The 22913-nt window shown below is 37.7% G+C and overlaps 1 protein-coding gene across 10 annotated transcripts in view; it reads right to left on the bottom strand.

Moving 5' to 3' along the window:
• Positions 1 to 2377: 2377 nt before the first annotated feature.
• The window catches only part of CAMTA1 (calmodulin binding transcription activator 1), a 1103644-nt gene continuing 1083108 nt past the window's right edge, over positions 2378 to 22913 (bottom strand). For 2 of the 10 annotated variants that reach the window (XM_049877784.1, XM_049877782.1), the window contains exons 8-13: positions 22550 to 22796; positions 21684 to 21755; positions 19567 to 19587; positions 17942 to 18135; positions 16355 to 16429; positions 2385 to 3667 (exon numbers count right to left, since the gene is read on the bottom strand). In XM_049877784.1, the coding sequence (XP_049733741.1) occupies positions 3604 to 3667; positions 16355 to 16429; positions 17942 to 18135; positions 19567 to 19587; positions 21684 to 21755; positions 22550 to 22796 (673 nt within the window). In that variant the 3' untranslated portion in view covers positions 2385 to 3603. Of the gene's footprint in view, positions 3668 to 13109; positions 13141 to 16354; positions 16430 to 17941; positions 18136 to 19566; positions 19588 to 21683; positions 21756 to 22549; positions 22797 to 22913 lie in introns of all 10 variants that reach the window. The other 8 variants (XM_049877793.1, XM_049877787.1, XM_049877783.1 and 5 more) reach the window with 8 other exon arrangements.

Raw genomic sequence — 22913 nt, 5'->3', positions numbered from 1 at the left:
CAGTAGCATAGGAGATAGATTGGATGGAAGGAGAATTATTAGGGGTAGAAAGAGGCTCTGCAGTGAAAGAAAATGGAACAATGATGTTTAAAGGAGGATGCTCAGAAAGGAGAACTGATAACAGTAGCCAGCTAGAAAATGATTTTTAAAAAACTTCACAGAACTTTAAGTGAAAGGATGAATTTAGATTGGTGTCTTTACCTTTTAAATAACTTAGTGAAGTTCTAGACAAATTATATGTTGAGAGGTGCCTGGGAAGACAGGTGAAAAGCACGTGCTCTAGGAAAAATGGCCTAAGATTTTTTTTTTTCATTCACAACATACCTGGACCAAAGGAAATACAGTACTGGAAATTATTTCAATTGGTTTGAAACATACTGATCACCTTGGATTTCAGTATCAGGTAAAGTTAAAGCAAAACACACACTTAGTATGGGGAAATTTTCTTCATTTTTTTTAATTTACAGCAGAAAGAATATAAAGCATTCAGAAAACATTTTCCATATTTTAAGGGCAATTCAAAACATTTTGCATGGTTTCCAGCAGCTGAGTTCTTCAACAGATCCATTGATTCAATGATGCTTTACATGCACAATTACAAAAATAAAACTTACAAAAAAGAAGACATCTAGACTAGTTTTACATGCAAGTCTCAGGGACCCCCCATTGGGCGCCAACTACTGTGTGGAACTGCCATAAGCGACCGTGCAGCCAGAGAGGGGTTCGTGTTATTGTCTGTATTTCGTTCACACAGTACAGCTGATTTCAAATGGGTAACAAGAATAGCAATTAAATCTTCAGGAGACAGAATAAGATTAGCTATTAATTTTTAATGAAATCCTACTCCTGGCACTTGGGAATTCAGATTATCCAAGAAAGCTGCGCTTACCTATCATCTTATATTCAAAATTAAGATTCACAACCAAGAAAAAGCGGTTGGAAATGCTTTGTTTCAGTGGAAGTGCATTTTCACCTCACCTAGGAGTCACAGTTGTACTGGTAGGTTACACAGGTAGGTTATGAACCTACTTCCTGTCCCCTCTATAAGAACTCTCCTAATTCTATCTAAGTCTCTATCTTCCAGAATCTTCTAACTTACCCAGCTAATAATGTAACATGTGAAACATTTAAAAAAAATTAATGTGAGGGTTAAAGCAAATCCACTGAGGTCATTACTCTTGTCAAAAGACCAGTTAGTTTTACCGTAATAAATGGAATAAACACACCTAAGTTCAGTTTCAATAGAGGATATTCTGAAAGAGCTGGCTTTCACATTCTATCCCTTCATATTCTCTTCCCATTTATGAATGCAATTGTGTGTTTGTAAATTACTCAGTGTCTTCCTATAGGTCAAGCTGGGTGAAATAATAGGTACTTGGGGGACTGCAACAGCTGCAACATAACCCACACATTTAAAAACAAAATTGAGTCAGGTCAGTTTACAAATATACAGGTGGCTACTAGTTGTGGGGCTGTCACTGTTGTCAAAGCTGATCACAAGCAGTAAGACGTATACTGTACAGTAATTCGAGGTTGGCAGTGAAAGGAAGTAATTAAAAAACAAGTACAATTATAGAAAAGGCACCAAGAGCACTGACCCTAGTTTTTACCACAATCTTTTTGTATCTACCTTCCTTCTGGAGACACCAGTTTAAGAGCTTATTTGTGAATATTTTTAGGCTTCACAACAAGCCTTGAGTTTTAACTTACAGTTGGTAGCCAGAACCAAGAAAAAACTATTCTCTCAACTGATCCTCAAACGTAACCTGGGAATTTTAAACTGGCATCAGCAAATACTAACTTTATCCTCTCAATTTCACATTAGTAGTTTAATTTTTAAAAGCATCAGATTTCTTTGGCTCCTCATTACGTGGAAATAGTAATATACCATGACAATCCCTACAAGACCAGTTTGCATCTTTTTATAGTTTTTTTAATCTTTTGTGCAACTTTTATTACATTTTCTGATTTCCAGCAGGAGATATGAAAACGTGAGACACTTTTCTGCTTTTCACTCTGTTTCTTTCATCAGGTTTTGATCATTCTGAGTATTCTTTGTGGTAGTGAGTGGATGGAGTTAAGCCATATACTGATTCATCTTATGATTCTGTTTTGCAAAAGTAACTTAATTTTCTTAAGCAATATTAGCATTCACATTACTTGGCACCGTTGGCAAAGAAATTTTAAATAAAATAAAATAAACTCCTGGTAGCCAAAATTAAATGTAAACATTTTTTTTTTTAAGTAATGTTACTCTGCCTTTTGTCCTAAGTCTAAATACAGTAGCTCTTTTTTTTTTTTTTTGCTGTTTAGTCATGCTTTAGCAAAATGTTCTTCTAAAGAACACTTAAAATAAAGTACTCTTATAGTGAAATAAAGTTTTTTTGTTTGTTTGTTTCATTTTACAGACCATAGCCACTAATGCTTTGCTTTTGCTCATTTCTTTTTTCTTTGTTTCATGCACATATCTCTTTTGTTTTAATATATACAATATATACAAACAATACATCCACGTTTTTCTCGCTTCATTCAGACAAAACTATACAAATAATTTTATCTTGCCATGTTATTGACCTTTGTGAATAAAATATTTAGCAATTAATATAATCCCTTTCAAATATTTTCTCACTTTCCATTTCTACCTTCTATATATACACAGAAACTGCTCAGTTTTGATGAGAGATAGCCAAAAATATGGAATTTACTGGCCGGAACGCAGCACCACACTGATCTTTTTTAGGTGGCAAATGTCCAGGCAAGGTTTATGATTCCTTAGAATAACTAGTTTCCAAGGTTACTAAAAAAAGCTACATGCTTTACCAATTCTCTAATTCTCATTGCACATGAAAGTAAGGCAAAAAATTAAAGTGCTGAACATGAGAAAAGGGACAAGATGATACTACACTTGCAGGTTCTCGGGAGGTGGTGGGGATAAGAGAAGAAGTTGAAACTCTGTAAGCTGTTTCTCATCAGTTCCCATGTATTACCCGTTTACCACACACCCACCCCTCTGCAAATTTCCGTATCAAAAACCTGCAGATTTTAAAAGTTGCATTAAGTGTGCTGTAGAGATTAAAACAAAACACAAACAAAAATAGGTAACAGTGAAGGAAATGAGAACACACGGACCCAATAAAGATTTATATGATCTAAGCCCTCCACTGAGATTCAGTCCCAAAGGTTCAGCTTCTTGGAAGTAACTGATAGGTGCAGGAACAGCATTCGTGGTTGTTGCTAACGCAGCCCCACCTTTTCTTATCTGTATTTTTGGTATAAATATTTGTACAGTTCCACACGATGTTTGAATACAGCCCTATATGAGAAGGAAAACGGCTTCCTCCTAAGAAAAGGAAGCCTCTTTCACATTCTTCCTGGTGTCTTGTTTTCCCATGATCCAACAGAAGATTGAGTTCCAAGATGTCTTGCTGATCAAATTAAAAGTTGTCCATGAAAGTGCAAATGCAATGACCAAAACATTACTGTTAAAATCCTGCAGCTGATCTGCCCAAAACTGCAGAGGGATTGTGTGTGTGTGTGTGTATGTGTGTGTGTTGTTGCATGTCTCTGCTAAAAACAGAAATGAAAACAGTCTGAAAAGCAATGTCACATTGCTAAGGGATGCTGCTGTATGTCTTCAAGTTCCTTGGCCTTTTTCAATTCTTTCACTCTGGAAGAGAAACAAAACAAAACACCAGGCAATAACTATATAGTGAAACTGTGACCAAATAAAGCAAAGGGGTATTACCATTCCCTCTGAAATGAAAAACCAAGACAAAAGCCCTTTTGAGGATGGATGGCAAAAGAAACTCCTGTTAAGTTGTTGAGAAAAATATTCAAAGAGGAAGACATGGCCCTTCAGAAAGTGATTAAAAAAAAAAATTAAAACTGCTCTGTATCAAGTTCTCTAAGAACAGAGCAAAATCCAAGTCTACACTCCTGTATTAAATCAAAAATTAAATCAAGCGTAAAAATAACATGCTCGTCCTAGAAAGATTTAACTGTTTAAAAAACTCTCTTTAGCCTGGTGGGCCACCATAATGCTCTACAATCTCATATGATGCAAACTAGGGAAACTGCACACACATTTTGTTTTTAATACACCTACGGGTTGAACTTGGTAATGCAGAGAGTCAGCGAAAAACAGGAAGACCCTCAAAAAGGTGGACTGGCATAGTGGCTGCAACAATGGGCTCAAACATAGCAATGACTGTCAGGATGGCACAGGACTGGGCAGTGTTTCCTTCTGTCATGCACGGGGTCCCCATGAGTCAGAACTGACTTGATGGCACCTAACGACAACAACAGGGGCCAAACTATTGCTTTATTTTCACAGACTTAAGATTTTTAGATAGCTTGAACCTGGTCATAGATCTGCACAGCTCTGAGATTTCACTGATGTATGGTGGGGTCTTTTTGATTTTCACAATCCCTCATTTTCTCTCATTTCACTGTAACTTCAAAAATGTTCAGGTTACATCCCTGTGCTCCCAGATGGGCAGCAACAGCGTACAATACTGGTTAGGTACTTTGTTCTATTTATCAAGTTTGCTGTAGTAAAAGGAAAAAAAAAAAAAGCCTTAAATGACATTGCTGTAGAGACACAGGGCGTTAATGTCAGCACATTATCACCTCGGTTTTTTAATATGGCTGTCTGACATAGGCGGGGTGCCAGGAAAGGGGCTGTAAACTGTAAGAATATTTCTCTCTACTGATGAAGAGCCTGCCTTAATAGCTGAATGATCACATTCAGGTGTGACTTTAGGGCCTAACTTCTGTAGTCACTGCATGCTGTAGAAGCTCCAGTCTGTAGTACTGCACACTATATAACAACATTTGTTTCCCAAAAACAGATGTGAGGATGATTTTTGCCAAATAAGAAGTGGGAGTTTCTCAGGACACCTGATTTCTTTTTCTAACCTGGGCCTCTACAGAGGTCAGTAACTCCTCAGTACAGCATTCTAATTCCCTAAAAGCAAGGTCTCTCCTGTTACATGATACCAGTAAATCACAGTTTTTTTTTTTTTTTAAAAACAGATGCTTGTTTACTTTCTAAATAGATTCTTGATAATACTGGGGCAGGAAGAAAACATCTTGAAAAACCAGGAATGAGTTACTGCTGTTTTACGTATCCTGGGATGCAATGAACGCATGTACACTGTAAGAGTGATGTAAGAAAACACTGTATTTACCACCTCCAAGCAGAATCATTTCTGAGTAGTCTGCAAAGTTGATATAAGCTCTTCAAAAAGAAGATGCTCTCTTTTCAGGAGAAAAGCTTTATCGTCTTTAATACTGAAAAGAATTGTAACATTTGAAAACTTGCTTATTTGTCTGATTTATTTACTCAATACACCAAAGCCCTGCTTGCTCCTAGCCATGTATTTACAAATGACAGTGACAACCAGTATATTTCCAAAACTGTCCCATCCTTTTTTCTTAGTGAGTACATTGAGGAGGCACTGCTATGTTCTTAATTGGATGTAGGTTTTATTTAGTTTTTAATCTTATAATTAAATATACCATGGATCATTAAACTTTAGGGTAAGTTGGGTCATATTATGGTATAGAACTGTGCATCATTATAGGTCCCTGATTTTGGACATGCATACTTGATAAATGGCGTTTTGAAAATTGAAACATGCTGTATTCTGTGTTCAGTTTTTAAACATGCAGCATCTATACTAACAGCCCTCTGGCTGGAAAAATGCAAGGCATGCACTGATGCCAACTTTACCTCTGAACATGCAATATCTGTACTTGTGCAGACCTGTTTGCTGAATCACCGCAAAATGTGCATGCTACTTCAAGTACGACATCTTATTTCTGCACTAGTACAGAACTCATTCACGAATATGCAACAGTGACTCCATCACTGATGAGATTTCTACAGTTTGAAGAATGCTGAACTCAAAATCTGATAGCATAAAGATATTCACAATTTTTCTACTTCATCATGGTGATGAGCTAAAAAGGAGTGAATTATACACCAGCCATGTTTTCTGCAGTTTCATACCAAGGAATCTGTAATCAGCTGGTCAGGGTAGGTATAACTTAAAATATTTTTGTTTCAGTTCAAATGGTGTAGTCTTTTGCTGTTCCTTTGAGAACGAATTAAAAGTGAACTAGGTTTTCCTAAGGTGTTAAGGTGACCATATAAATACTCTGCTGTACAATTAGTGATGGCCTCACATGCCACCAAGGGGAGACACATGTCCACACAAAGAGATGATTACGGTTGTCTACACTGGGAAAATGGAAACGTTCCAATTTTCAAATGCATTTCCTAGGCTTTCATAATTCCTGAGCTAAAATGGAGAATCTAGTTCTTAGTTTCATGACGAAGTTACCACGATACACTAGCCATGTAAATGACGTCAAAATGACTGAAATGGCATAGGAGACATTTTTACAGAAAGCAGTTAAAGGAGGGCTTAGAAAAATGGAAAAAAATACTGAATGTTTCCATAGCTGTACCAGGTCACCTAATATTTATTACCTTATTTAGTCCTTACAATGTTACCATTCTCTCCATTTGTAAATACAGAAACTGAGATATACAGGTGAAGCAACCTGCCTCAAATTACACAGTAAACGGCAAAGCAGGGATTTGAACCCAGGTTTGTCTGACTTCAAAGCCCGTAGTTTCGCCAGTCATTCCACTGCCTCTAAGCGTATCTATCGGGATTACAATTAAAAAAAAGATTCTTACTTACTTGGCTTTTCTAATACACTTTAGAGAAAACATGCACTTAGAAAATTTCCATAGTATGAGCTGACTGCTTGTTTTTGAAAACCGATGACAATTTTATTTTCTTAATTTTAAGATGTTATGCTTTATAAGACACTATGTTGATTTAATTACTATATTTTAGAGGAAAAAATGCCTCCACGTAAAACATACTTATCAATTTTAAGACACAATTAAATTTAGAAACCTAAAACATGTGAAAAGAAGATGTCAAAGAATCAAGGAAATGGAAGATTTTTTGCCTCATTCTCCAATTTGCAAACCATGTTGATATTGACTTACCTCTCAAAGTTTACATGAGGTTGAGAAAATTTTACTCTTACTGAAATCATAAATGGAGTTTTATGTTACTTGAGGGCAGATTATTAGGAGGAGATAGACGGGGTGCTGAAGTTGTTATTGCTGTTTTAATCAAATGTCAACTGGATAAAATGATATTTTAATATTCTCTGTTTCTACAAAGAAACAGAAACAGAAACAGAAATTGCTTAAGTGATTTAAAAACAACACCTGATACTGGAATTTTTGTTGAACAAATTCCAAGAAATTGATGTTTCACATCAGAGTGTCTCAAATAGCTACAGAAGTTTTTTTGCTGTCTTGTTAGTCAAGGACGTGAGCAATCACTAAAAAGGCATATGTTAACTAAAAATACATCTTTACCAAAAAGAATAAAAATACATCTTTACCAAAAAGAATACACGACAAAAATTTAAGTTATTAATTATCTCTGGATGATTCTCCTTGCTTTTTTGTATTTACAAAATTTGCTACAATGAGTATGTGCTTCATTTGTAATAAAAATTATGCCTGCTTGTCATTCTTTAAAATAACTTTAAAAAAAAAAAAAAGCTTATGTTTTTCTATCCGTCTGTTACTACTGCTATATCTTACAAATGCTGTGTTCACATGACAGAAAAACAAATGAAAAATTCAATGGAGTAAAAAAAAAATTAAGCTGGCTGACCAAAAACAGAATCAATTGACTAAACTGGTTTCATTGACATAACCTGTGTTGTAAGCATATTTGTCAGTATGCAAACTTAGTTAAATACAGACCAGAATTTCTGACATTAGAATTGTACCTGAAAATCCAGTACCTATGTTCACCATATCTATAAACTTAACACACAGGTTAATAAACCTTGTTGAGTTATGTTACAGAAACTCAGCTAAGGGATACTGAGTTTTTGGTCCTCTTAAGGAATAACAATGCTTAGACTAATTAAGGGCTAAGAAGGAACTGAACCTATAAAAAGACATAACATGACAAATGCCTAGATTATCTATAAAACAAAACACTATTATTGCACTTACTTCTGAATTCCATTACACAGAAGACAGGCAAAGCAGTCTTCTTTAAGATCATCAAGGCAATTAGCACAGGATGGAAATTACCATCTCTATAGGTACTTTTTTTTTTTTTTATAGGTACTAGGCTGCTGCTACTCTACAGAGAGCTGTGTGAACCACATTTCTGAACCTCACATCAGTAACCAGAAAATATTATTCTTCAGTGAGTAAAAGACAACTGAATAGGGTAAGAAAGACTAAAGTTCATAACTATTTGGCCTTGCAATAAAAATAGTACTTATATTACTAGCTTGGAGTTGAGGTAATTAGGATGCTAAGATAAGACTTTGATCTGTGACCATTCAACTATTAAAATTATAGACAATCCCCAGATTTCCCCAAGCATTCTAGGCTAAAAGTAATCACCACCTTGGGATACTGTTGCAGTCTCAACCAAAAAAAAAAAAAAAAAAAAAGAGTTGCATCTTAATGTAGTGAAGTGAGAGAGTAAGCAACAGCACTGAAAGCCAGCAAAAGCCCACAGGGTTTATTTCTGTCAGACGTCCAATGGTATCTTAATGAATAAATGAAGTAGGCCTGCTTCAGAGACTTGTAGCAAACAATGGCTCCATGGGTAAAGCATAACGCAAAGCTGCTTCATTACATCTACGCAGCCAGAGAAATGTGTTATGAGTCAGTGGATTTCAGCAGGCATATTCTCGCAATGCTGGACGTCAGAAATATACAGGGCAGCCAGAGAAGGCTTTCTGATTAGTTACCTGTTGCTCTGAGAGCTGCAATAGCTTGTGGGGAATTTAGGCAAAGAGAGATCTTGCCATTTTCCAGAAATCTCATTTGGATTGCAAAACAAAAAAAACAGAGAGGCCCAATAAGAATGACACAGAGCCTGTTGTCTGCAACTTAACACACACCACTGTGTTCCAAAAATATCCATTTCCTAAAAGAGGCAAGTGAGAGAAAATTACTTTGGAGATTTTAAATCACATCGATGATGACACATCCCACGTCCATTTCTTACTCCTCATGGGGCAACTTGGAAAATACATGCCAAATTTAAATGAGCGTGATATCACAGTCATTGACCTGGGGAACTGTTTACTCTTGTCAATTAAACAGTACACTTCCAGGCATTGTCAGAGAATTGTCCCTTGATTAAAGTGTATATAACAAAGCAAAAAGTTTTAATAGAGTAACCTTCCAGAGCTTGGCAATGACCCCACTGAGACGTTTCATAAGGCTGCTCTCAATAGTCAGTGCTGAAATCACTACTTACCAAAATGACTGGCAGCTTCGGGCAAAGTGTTTGGAAACCGGTTGTCAAAAACAGAGAAAATCTGTTTTTTAAAACTTGTGACCAAAAAGTGCTATTTCTTCTTCCTCCACTTAAGGTTCTTTTATTCCTGTAGTATAGCTGCACCTACCTTCACTGAACACGAGTAACTAGGCCAGCAATTTACAGGAAATGTGTTATTTAAATACTGGAATTGCCACTGCTGCTGATAGTATCTGTAGTGATTGTTAATAGTTTATTAAGCCCCATCATAGAAACAGTATGTCACTGAGGGAAAGAAAGAATTGTCTAGTGGTTGTTGTTCACAGAGTGGTCTCTGATCTCTAAACACACTTCCTAAAATCTGTAAAAAAAAAAAAATGTCTTAAAGGAAGAGGTAAAAAAAAATTTTTTCATCTAGAAAAAGAGGCATTGTTCTCTTTAAGCCAACTAAGTCTCAGTCCCGTGAAGATAAGTCTGTTACACAATTCAAAATACTTAGTATTTCTTTTACAAAGAGGTATATTGGATTTTTTTCTGCTCTAAGACTGCATTAACCCTCTGTCAGATATATTTAAAATCCAACTGGAAAGTAGTACCATTTTCAGCATGTATGCTTTAACTAATTGTTTCTTCAGCCTTAAAATCATCCTGTCATTTGCTGAAATTAGTATAATATTCACAAAATTAAAAGAAATAATTATAGCTGTTGAATTAAATATCTCTGTTTATAAGGGAAATTCTCTCTTAAGTAGACAATTACTGTGCCCACGGTAAAACTAATTCAGATGATAGCATCAAGACTGGCTAACTCCATATTAGGTTATTGGATAAATTAGGGGCAAGCCTGGAAAGGAAGGTTGAGTGACAATGAGCTGGATCAATGAAGAATACTTGGTGCTTTTTCTTAATCTTCCCCAACCAAAGACTAAAAAGTTCACAACACAAATGGTATTTTCTGGTTGCTGTGCTGCTGGGATTAGCCAGTTGCATCTTAATTCTGATGATAACATACTCTTAGATGTCCTTCTGTTTCACTAACCTAGGACTTTTGGTCAACAATAGTGTTTTACAAACAGCGTACCATAAAACTGAATTCTTGAAGTATTCAAATGTGATTTTCCAACGTATAAACCTTAAATGTCTTAAATATGGTATACTTTATAAATTAGTAAGTATAGCTATTGTCTTCTTTGATATAAATTCCAGGAATATAAATCCTCCTCAGAGAATGTCTGCCTCCGAAGAGTCATGGCAACTTGGGGACTAGCAGAGGGAAAACTGCTCTAACTTTTCTGATGGAACAGAGAGGAGAGGGAGCTTACTGGCGGTTAGACAAGGCCTTGTATAGAAGCTCTTCCTCATGTCATACAGTTAGACAGATAATGGCCACACTACAAAGAACCTGAAAGCTGCTTGGCAACTATCTCTCACACTCCCTAAGGACTGTGAGGCATAAGGGATGTTATGGAATTCCAACTTTCCGTGCAAGAGTAGGTGTTTTAGGATTTCACAACAAAATGGAGCAGGCACTAAAGAAATTAAGGTAGGGAGTCTGGTTGGCATTGAAAAGCACCTTTAGAAAATGTACTCTTAAAAACGATCATTTACATACCAGAAACTAACAAGCTTCAAAGTGCATAAGCAACCACTTTTACTAAAATGTTGGTCCCTTGCAGCAGGCTATATTAATTGCATATAACGTACAAGATACTACGACTTTTAGTTAGGTTGAATGGGCACGCATTTGTTCTCTTGGAGGTTTGGTTTTGTTTTTTAATGGAAAGAAATGGTATTTATGTAAGCAGAGAGTGAGAGGGAAGGGAAGGAGAGAGAAATGGCACTTTTGCTCTCTTTTTCTCTTATATTTCAAACAGACATCTAAGCCAGCTCTACCACATGAGAGACCTAAAATAATCCAACTGCAAACAACTGTCTAATTCTAAAGATGATTAACTAGTCAAATTTATAAACACAAGTGTAGCTGCTATTTTTTTCCCCCTCCAAAACAAATTTCTCCTTTAGCAACTATCTGTGGCTTTAAACAGGTAAGACTTTAAATCTTTTAGAGGGTGAATGGCAGAAATATAGCTAACTGCTGGTCAGTTCTAAATCCTCTGCAGCATGTAAAAGTTAAGATTTGTGATTCATTTATCAAAGAAAAATCTATGTAATAGCATTTTAATCTCTTCCCCTGAAACAGATTTCACCTTGACAGTTTACACAACCTAAAGATCTGAGTAAATTATATTTTAAAAACATCATTTAATAAGGTCTTCATTTAGGAAGAACTTATAAATTATAACCCAATTCTCCTATTATTATCTAAGTTAGCAAACTATAGCCTGTGGGCCAAATCGAGCCCAAAGCCTGTTTGTGTAAATAAAGTTTTATTAGAACACAGCCACGGACATTCAATTATGTATTATCTACAGCTGCCTTCGTGTTAGAATGGTAGAGTTGAGTAGTTGTTATAGAGACTGTATGACCTACAAAGATAGAAATATATACTAACTGGGTTCTTAAGAAAAGTTTTGCCAACTCTTGGCTTAAAACATAATGACTAAATATTAGTCAACATAAATGCAGTTAGATGGGATATAAATAATGAACAGCTCCAGAAAAATAAAAGATTTTTTCAATTATGATCTCTTCTCAGGAATCTAAAAATGATTAAAGTATTAGTGTAAGGTTAAAAGGTGGGGGAGGGTGTTGCGTGTCACTGATACTGAGAACTCCCATGTTCGCTTTGGAATTCATCACCTTCTTAGACAATGCATAGGGGAAAAGCTGTCAAATTAATCTAAATTCAGGCCTGACTCTGGTGACTTCCATACCTGGCTTTTAAAAAAAGGGTTTTCTGACACTCAGTCTTTTATCATAACTCAGGATGAACACATCTGAAAGTCACGTCTGGCAGACTTTCGCCACTTGTGCAAACTTACAGATCAGCATCATTTTCTAGGATCTCAGGAACACGAATACTCTGTTGAATACCTATTCATTTATGATTTATTTACAATACAAATTCTATCGGAATATCCTCTCTCAACTACAATATAGAAGATTACATGTTTTCGATGTTTTACATTTTCTTTCTTCAGCATAGCCATTAAATGCTGCAAGTGTGGTTCACTCACTATTTTGTAAGTGTCCTGGGTTGGCTCAGAAAGGGCAGCTTTGTGTATCGACTTACCTCATACTCATAGCATCAGGGGAAGAGAGATTTAGAAAATGCAACTATAGAACAGGACAATGGGGAAAGAGTGATTCTGAACAAGAAATAGGTAAGTTTTAAAAAAAAAACCAAAAAACAAAGACCTAGTCCCACCTAGTGAGCTGCCTTGCTTTAGAAATTTTGATGAAACACTAGTTGAGAAAATTTCGTGGGGCAGTTTTTTTTATATCACAATCAACCACTTGTTCGATATTTTCTAAGAGCAGCCTTATTTAGATTTTAAACTTGTACCACCAGACACCTGTGTATACTGAAGGTGCTTCCACCAGGTTCTATGCATGCCCTGCTATGGCGGCCTCAGAAGGTGCCTCCCTTTGACTTACTCATGCATTTGTACATCTACTGTATGAGACTGTTCTCCTGTCGTATAAAACAGCAGTGTTAGTAGTTAGGGTTAGTTTTTATCTTATCTTATTTCATTCAAAATGGATGTGAAACTTACTGGCATACCTAGGCTGCAGCCCCATGCAAGCAAGCAAAAAGCAAAATATCGAAAATGGAAGATAAAGATAAACTGGCTAGCAGGCAGCTAAACTCACCCTTTTGTACAGCCTATGGTCCACCAGGGGGCTTCAGACAGTAAAACAATACCAAACAGCTATTAGCATATGAGTGTCATAACAGAACTTTATCAATAGCTTTATTTTAACAAAAAAGAATATAAAGTGGCTCCTTTTTGGGGCGAGGGGGAGAAAAGAGTGGTGGTGGGGTGTGTGAAATGAGCAGGTAAAAAATTCATTAACTTCTCTTTAAGTATAAAAATGTTGGGGTCATATAACTTAGCAAAATCCTTAAGAAACAGGACATTTCGTATCGATTCCTGAAGCCACTATCTACCTACCTTTTGAGGGGGTGTCATAGATTTTAATGCCTCTAAGAGACAATAAACATGACACTATTTTCTTAAGATGATATTAAATAACACAGACTGGAAATAGGGTTACACACATCCTAGGGAAAATATGATTTTAAAGCAAACTTTTGGGAAAAGATTTGGACAGATGCTCAGGATTTCTTCAAATTCCTTAACTGAATATTTAGGAATGGGAAATGAATGCTTATACCGCCAGTAGGCAAAGGTTATTAAAATTTGCCTGCACATTTTTCAACATGTGAACTATAAAAGGGCAAGTAAGGGAAGCTGCCCACAGTGGTCTTTATTTCATTCCAAATAACGGACAGAAATTCAAAGCCCATAATCTGATGTTCTCTTCAAACCTTCTTGTTAGCATTCTTATGAGGTTTTTCCTAGTTAAAATATGAACCCAAGAAAGGAAAAATCTTCATGGAATTCTTCTCTATTGAGTTTACAAAAAAAAAAAAAACAAAAAACCCATTGCCATCAAGTCTCAGAGTGACCCTATAGGACAGAGCAGAATTGCCCCATGGGGTTTCCAAGGCTGTAACCTTTATGGAAGCAGACTGCCATATCTTTCTCCCAAGGAGCAGCTGGTAGGTTCGAACCACCAACCTTTCGGTTAGCAGCCAAGCACTTAACCCCTGCACCACCAGGACTCATAAGTGGTTTACAAAAGTAACTCTAAAACGAGTAATTCTTTGTTCAGCTGACTTTGGGAGGGAGCCTTTTATGCCTTTGTTCTGTTTAAGTATCTTACCCTCTCAACTCACCCAGTGTAAACTCAGGGCACCGCTTTGGCAAAAAAAGAGTGAGTGTGGGACTTCATGCCATTTTGCTCAAAATCATTGCTATATGTATGTATAGCATGTGAAACTTTGTATATGTCAGACTTTGATGATAAGACTAGAAGAAATTAGGAAAAAAGTATCAGAGAATTTAATGTGTGAACACTCCAGTTTGTATGAAGTGGCCTAAAGAACCACGTTAATATTTTTAAAAATAAAATCTGTCTGGAGAGTATTAGCCACAACCTCATGAAAGAAGAGGTGCCCATGTGCTTCTGCTCAAAGGAGTTCACGTCTATACATAGTTCTGGTGCTGAAGAGTCTTCTCATTGTGCAGGTAGGAAGAAAAGGGAAAAAAGGAGCCTGAGTGTACATACCAACTGAAGGGAAAGCACCTATATAAGCCCTTGAGATTTCCACCAAATGGAGAAAATCAGCTACTCTTTGGTTGTAAGTATGTTAAAACCAAAAAACCTGTGGCCAGCGAGTCAATTCCAATTCATAGCAACCCCACAGGACAGAGTAGAACTGCTCCATAAGGTTTCCAAGGAGCCACAGGTGGATTTGAACCACCGACCTTTTGGTTAGCAGCTGAACACTTAATCACTGTGCCACCAGGGCTCCATAAGTATGCTAATGCTAGGTAAAAGGTATGATTGATAAAGAAGACAGACTAGCTTTTGGTAAGGCTTGTAGAATTAACTGCATTACTTCATTGCCATACCCCATGTTTTGATATGTAATTCCTAACAGGACTTCCTATTTTAGAGTACTGGTAATGGTGTCTCATTTGTTAGCAATCATGGTGGGAAAGTCCCCCAATTACTGCATGGTAGAGAGCAAATGGGCTGCTGAGGATTATGGTCAGTGTCCCTTAGCTTCTTTCTCAGCATTCTAGCTGGAGAATGCCAGCTCTATCCTAAAGGAATGCTTTTCTTAAAGTTTTCATAATTGTTATTGTAGTGGCTGTGCATGTTTACTTCTACAATCATATAAATAAACTCTTTTGTGCATTTAAGCAGAGGCAAAAGTAAGCAGTTAAACCCTAGTAAGTCTCAAAATATTTTCAAAGTTAGCAACCAGAGAGTTTTAGGAGCAAGACAAGCTCAAGTAAAATGCAACGTCTGAGGAATGAAACTGCATGCGAACATTAGGGCTTTGGGTATGCTTAAATAGGAGGAGGAAATGTGACATTAAAGAGCCTGCTTCCAAGTTTGCTTCTACAGACTGCACTGCTCCTGATGCTGCAAAACCACCAAACCACCAGGAAAGTCATCTAAACACAGCGCAGATGGCCACTGTCACAGATGTCACACTGGAATATTAACCGAAGTAAAGAAAACAAAACACTTCTCACCAGGCCCCCCAAAATCAAAGAACCTAATCTTCATAAAGAAAGCTCCAGATTAATTAGGAGACACTACTCCAGCTTAGCTCCATGAGAAGACATTGTATCTCTGTGGAATGCCTGAGTTCCAGGAGCCCAGCTCCTTCTCACTGAAAATTCCCTATGATTGCAGATGTCCTTCTTCTCCTGCATAATTTTATTTCAATAACTATTTTCTTCTGTCCCTCATCAGACTAGCTGTAGATGATGATCGGCACGCTAGCTATTATATATCCAGCAGAGGGCGCCAGCTATTCAAGTGGAAATTCTATGACGGAAATCCTGGATACAATGAATTCATGGTTTTCTTTCCTTCCCTTGAGAACAGAAACTCGGTTTATTTTTCTGTTTGGATACACATCAGCATAGTAGGGCTCAGGGGGGAGACTATATTGCAATATGGCATATAAACAATAGACTAAAGAGAAACTTGGAATGAAAAGCTAGTCCAACTAAGTTGTCCATACACCCAAATGAATACAGAAAAACACTGGCAGGAATCTCCACTGTTCAACATAGACAGCACAGTCTGAAACAGTCACCATAGTCACAATAGCAGGAATTTAGTCCCTACTTAAAAAGTGCTATTATCCTATTGTGATTTGGGACGCTTACCCTGGTTGGTTGCTGGGGGCATTAGCTATAAAAAAAAGAAAAAATTAGCTATACTCGGGTATTAATGACTGGTTAGGAAGATGAGCGCTCTTTTTATCATTCTTGATGAGCAAAACGTATAGATGAGGATGAATGTACCTGTGGCGACAGCGGCGTAGAAACCTCATTATTTTTCGAGCAGCTTGGTCCTGCTTTTTGGTTAGCAAACTGCTCCTGAAAAAGTCAGAGGGTTATTGTCACAAGAAGGGTTCCATGAAGCCTAACATGCACAAGATGAAAACAGGTCAGCGCTGAGAGAACTCTTAATACAACAGTTCACCGGGGCAAATCCGACAGCACAAGCACGGGCTGCTTTTCTAGGACTACGTCAGGGCTCCTCTGGGAGAGGAGGAAGGAGGCAGCCTGTAAGCAAGCGCTTTTACCTAGTTCCACGGGAGACAATATAAAGACAGGAAATAAGATGTCACTTAAACATCCCTTCATTATTCCTTATAAGCTCATTTCCTTGAAAATGGCATTAGGCAGGTTTTCTTAGCTTAGAAATCCTTTCTCCTGAGTTTGATGCTCTCTTTGGGGGTATTATTTTGTAAATTTCTTTTGTCAATGTCTTTCACTTGACTAAAAGCTTTCATTAAACCAAAACCAAACCAAACCCAGTGCCATCGAGTCAATTCCGACTCATAGCCAACTCATAGCGACCCTGTAGGACAGGGCAGAACTGTCCCATAGACTTTCCAAGGAGCACCTGGCAGATTCGAACTGCCAACCCTTTGATTAGCAGCCGTAGCACTTAATCACTATGCCACCAGGGTTTCCTAAAAGCTTTCATTACAAACCAAAACCAAACCAAACCCACTGCCGTTGAGTCAATTCCAACTCATAGTGACCCTTAGGATCTCTAAAAAGCAACAGCTTTCACCCTGATTAGTCTTCCAGGAGCCCTGGTGACGCAGTGGTTAAGCACTCAGCTGCTAACCAAAAGGTCACAGGTTGGAACCCACCAGCCGCTCTGTGGGAGAAAGATGTGGCAGTCTGCTTCCACAAAGATTTATGGCCTCGGAAAGCCTATGGGGCAGCTTTACTGAGTTGGAATCGATTCGACAGCAATGGGTTTTTCCGTTTGTTTTTTTCAAGTTATTCTTCCAAGGTCTTAGATGTGATCACTCTGTAATTCGGACTAGTCTAATTAGAAGGTGGAAACCCTGGTGGTGTAGTGGTTAAGTGCTACAGCTGCTAACCAAAGGGACGGCAGCTCGAATCCGCTAGGCACTCCTTGGAAACTCTATGGGGCAGTCCTACTCTGTCCTATAGGGTCGCTAGGAGTCGGAATCAGCTTGACGGAGCTGGGTTTGTTTTGTTTTGTTTTGTTTAATTAGAAGGTTTTTTTTGTTTTGTTTTGTTTAATTAGAAGGTCACCTTTTTTCGTCCTGCCAAATTCTGATATATGTTGAAATTAGGTGAAGATACCAAAATAATTACGGGGAGGGGGCGGTAGAGGGAGAAGGAGCTAAACAGAGAAAAACAGACTGGTAAAAAAAATAGACAGGCATAACTATACAAAGTCACAATACCTAGAATGGTCTGAAAAAGGTTATTAATAAGTGCCAAACACTTTAGGCCCCACACAGACCCTAATGCTAGCTGCTAGCACAGGACAATTTTTTCAGCTAAAACAGAGTTCTTTTCCCTATACGGCTTTACCTCCATGCCACCGTCCCAGCCCACCTGAGTCTCTGCTGTACAATCACGGCCGTCCGGCGAGCCTGCCGTCCTTTGCCGCATTTCTTATAGCTCCGGTAAAACTTCTGGATCAGCATGGCAGCTCGTCGGCTCTGCTGGAACTTTTTCTGCTCATGGTAGCTTCGGAACTTGCTCTGGATAAGGATGGCAGCCTGTGTCATCTTTTTATAAAGTGCATACTGCAGGGGAAACAAGAATAAACAGAACAGTAACAAGAGGAGCCACACAAGTTTGTGTGTCCTTTGGGCTTATGGACCAGGAAGAGTGACTACTTCTTCCCCTTTATTATCATATTCTCTATTTGGGGTTTAAGTCACTAAAGGGGCAAAATAGGAATCCTTTCACCTACCTTTCCAAAATGCAAAATAATATTTTAAGGGTCACCTTCAGACAACGCATTGTTTTAAATGTACCTTTTGCCCAGATATCAAAATATTTTGCTGTAATTACCCTCCTTGCAAAAATGATTTCAAAAAGCAGTAAGCTTAGACATTTACAAATCTTAAGGTCATATACAGGGAGTAAAATTTTAAATGTTCAAGGTTAATATTTATGAACCAATTCTGAAACAATTTTACTTGACCTTTTTTATGCCTCCCCACTCCCATCATATATAAATCTTAGTCGGCATCTGATTTCTATCATTCCATATGACAAATTTCTGACTGAGTTAAAAGGTCCCAAATACAAGGGTTATCATGAAACGCTGACACCTTAAAACTATCTTAACCTGCAAGAAATGAACACTCGTAAAACCGACACAGCGGTGAAGCAAGGCTGTCACAGAGCCAAGGACTAGTCGCTCAGGAGCCAATACCAGCAGCCCTCTACCCAGCCTGCTGCAGAGCTATAAAAGGGGGATTGAGGGAGCAGGAGAATGAGTTCTCTTCAACACCAGTCTCCAGGCACTAAAAATACAGAGCTCTCTGTATTTTAAAAATGCTGTGTTCAAATTTCTATGAAATAGAATATGACTCTGGGGGCAAGAAGTCACAGTGAAGCCCTTTTCCTACAAGAAGGCGACTTACCATTGTAAGGAAAAGTATTCCTCAGAAAATCTCTGTGCCTAAGGACATGTCCCGATGTATGAGGTGGTAAAATGACGGAAGGAAAATGACTTCACAGAATGTCCAAGAAACAGGACAATTTTGAGAGGATCTGCTTTAGTTTTATCTCACCCGCTCTTCATTTTCATTTGTAAAAAAGTCTTTTAAGACAAGATCGCTATATCCTACAGGGTCTCTGTGATTTTCATTGTCTTGGCCTCTACAAACTGCATACTCAGAACCTACTGGGCCACAGTGAACATGTAGCTAAAAAGGTCAATTTACTGCCTGACTCACTGGGCCAATAGGAACAGGCTAACACGATGGATTCTTTAGATTGCCACTAGCCAAGAAATGTCCAAGTATTATTAGGGACAAAACACACTCCAAATGAATAACTATGTGGCCCCCAGAGAACAGGTACACCGGGTTTTGAGTCTAGCAAAGGGAGTATGTCTATTTCATGAACATGCCATCTTAATGGCTCTTCTTTGGGTTGGTAATGGGTGTGAAGTTTGTGACTCTGGTGGAATGGTTTGTGAGAAGACTTGGGTTTATCATTACCTTCAAGGCTATCCATGTCAGCTTGGGGGAGAAACAGAAAATACAAGATTAATGTTAGATTGCTGAATATAATTAAAAACCAGAACCAATAAAACTCTCAACCAAAAAAAAAAAAAGAAAAGAAAAGAAAGGCAACCTGGCTCTATTCTCTAAAAAAATAATGTCTCCCATCTTCTTAGTTGTAGATGATACTTCTTTGGGAGGGGTTTAACGGAAAAAAAAAAAAAAGACCCCTCATATTTTGGAATAAATACCTGTCATAGTAACACTTTAAACTGCAATGTTGCACATCATTAATGCGAAGCCTACTTATCAAACAGAAACCAGTACAGTTCCCTGTTGTAGAGCTATTGTACTGTGGTGTCAGCGTTTACACAATAAACCTTCATTCTCTGGGATTATGATCTCAACTGGCTATACGCCTGAAGCTTTTCCCTAATTAACAAGACTTAACACTAGAGAAACCTAAGAAAATGGCAACCCCTATCACAGAACAAAGCAAGACACAGATCATAACAAGAGAACACAATCCCAAATTTCCGTGTGCACTCAACTGCTAACCAAGAGGTTGATAGTTTGAGTCCACCCAGAGGTACCTCGGAAGAAAGGCTTAGCGATCTACTTCAAAAAAAATCGGCTATTAAAAACCCTATGGAGCACAGTTCTACTCTGATAAACACGGGTCGCCGTGAGTCGGAACTGACTCTACGGCAGCTGGTTTTTTATTATACACCTTAGCATTTATTCTTCCTTAAATAAAAATTAAAATCTATGTAAAGCACAACTCAAAAAAAGATACTATAATCTACTGGCAGTACTGAACTTTAACACATGAACAAGTCAAAACTCAATTGGGGAGTTTTTGCTTAGGAGAGGCGTCCTTGAGTGGTACAGTACGTTAAGCGCTCAGCTACTAACTAAAAGGTTGGCAGTTCAAACCCACCCAGAGGGACCTAGGAAGAAAAGGCCTGGAGATCTACTTCCAAAAGGTCACAGTCTTGAAAACACTATAGAGTGTAGTTGTACTCTGCACACATGGGGTCGCCAAGAGTCAGAACTGACTTAATAGCACCTGGTTTAGCTTGTTTTGGTTTTGGTTTGCTTAGTGGACATGAGTTTATGTTAATGGCGGTGGAATAACTTAGAAAAGGATAGTGATAATGATTGTACAATATGAAGGATGTTATCAATGTCTGTGAACTTCACATGTAGAAATTGTTGACTTGACCAAAGTTTTGGTGTGTGTATTTTCACCACAATAATAATTAAAAAAAAAAAAACCCTATTTGGCAATCTTTTACATTGTATAACCACCTCAACAATTACAAAGGTCTAATATTTAGTTAATTTCTCTGAGCCTCAGCTTCTTCATCTATAAATTGGAAATAAAACTGTTTACTTCAAATAATTGTAAAGAGTAAATGAGACGATGTACCTACAAGCTCTAGTACATACTGATAGTTCAACAAACATTAGTTCTTTTTTTCCTTTTTTAATGGTAATTATATAACCCTACGGGTTATTTTGGAAAACAGTCATCCTGCATGACAGAGCACTTAGATACTCTCAAAACTTTTAACTAAGGAATACAGAAGTCGTTTAAGACGTTCCAAGCTTCCTAAGATTTTCGAAGATTTTTATAAGCCTTCGTTTAAAAATAGGTTAAGTCGATGCTGAAAGGAAAAAATGGCCAAAGATCATATAATTCAATGTTAAAGGGAGTAGCCAGCATATACCATCTCCAGTCACTCTATCAAACTCCCTGGAGTTCTGTAATTACTACAGAATTTACAGGTAAAAATAATGGAACATAGATCCTCACTTTAAACACAAACAACTTCCTTCGTATCAGACTATAATCTCAGGGAGGTGATAATAACTAAAAAGCCAAATATTTGAACAAAAATTATTTTGTGGCATCAGTTTAGTGAAGATGGTTTGTTTGCATTTCTCCAGAACACTTCCCTCTGGCTTTTAATCAATGCAATTCAAATTTAAGTCTTGGTAATTAAGTAGTGGATGTAGTGCTCTTCTGCCAAAGTACACACCAGAATCCTAGTGCCCTGGCGCAGTCTGGGCAGAGCAGTTGCCTATTGTGACATGGAACTGCAGTTTACCTGTTTGTATTTCCTGTAACAACGCTGAATGACAGCAGCAGCTACTTCTTGCTGTTCCCGCAAGGGTCTGCCCTGGAGGGGGAGGTGAGAGGGACAAAAGCAATAATGATTTTAATATAAGTAACGTCAATATTCCTAAAACTTACAGAACTCATTACTCATTGAATTCAACTTTCTCAGAACTGAGAGCCCAGTTCACCAAAATACTTTGATAATTAGTTATAAATATAAATTAGGAAAAATGAATTTATAGGTTAAATCTCCAACCAGTCTTCCTTCTAAATAAAACCATGGCACTTGGGTGGTAGGAGGGCTAAAAACACTCAATTTAAAAGTACTTAACAAATTAGGTATTGTACAACTTGTCCTTATAAACTGCCAGATCTCAACTGTCTTTCTTAAGATAAATCCTGCCTACGTTTGACTAATGGCTTTTTGAGAGGTCATGCACCCCTTTGAGAATCTGAAGAAGGCAATCAACCCTCACCCCACCAAAAATGCACATACAGAAGCTTTACCACGTAATTTTAGAGGTTCATGGGCTGCCTGAAGTCTGTCCAGAGGCCTCCAGTTAGAAACTCCTACTTTAGGTCAAAGATTCATTGTGGCAGCAGTGTCAATTTACTTTACATTAACTAAATATCCATTATCATTACCAACAGTAAATAAACCCAGATGGTGGCAACCATCATACTGCTGGTTAGTTCTATTTTACTAAAGCTTCTGAAAAGTATTAATCACTTCATGTGACAGAACTAAAGGTCCTGTAAGTTCAGAGAAAAAAAAAAAAAGAAATGGTATATGATTCCAACTTCATCGATCACCCCTGATCTCAAAAGTGTCACAACATCAAGACTCTATTTTACCTTGTATTTCCGGAAAGCTGTCTGGACAAGCCTGGCAGCTTCATAGAGTTCTCTCTGTTCATGATCAGACAGAGTTAGCTGAGCAAACTCATTCTCTACCTTCTCGCTGGTAGACGCACTCAGGAATTCAGACCAATCTGCTGCTGAGGGAAGGCTAGGTTTCTCGAAAGCTATTTCACTGACTGGAGAGCCTACAGGGCTCAAGCTGGTATTAGAAGAAGGAGTTAAGGGCTCGTTATACGCACTTCTGAAACAAGAGGAGAAACAGAAGTGATAGATTGATGATTGATTTGCAAAATCCCCTGCATATTAACTAAAGACAGATGGTATCCACCAGAAGCCACTGTGGACTATTACTAAGAAT

The sequence above is a fragment of the Elephas maximus genome, chromosome 3, assembly GCF_024166365.1.
Source record: "Elephas maximus indicus isolate mEleMax1 chromosome 3, mEleMax1 primary haplotype, whole genome shotgun sequence".
Classification (NCBI taxonomy): Eukaryota; Metazoa; Chordata; class Mammalia; order Proboscidea; family Elephantidae; genus Elephas; species Elephas maximus.
Note: the sequence above shows the minus strand (reverse complement) of the source record. Positions and strands in the feature narration are given on the sequence as shown.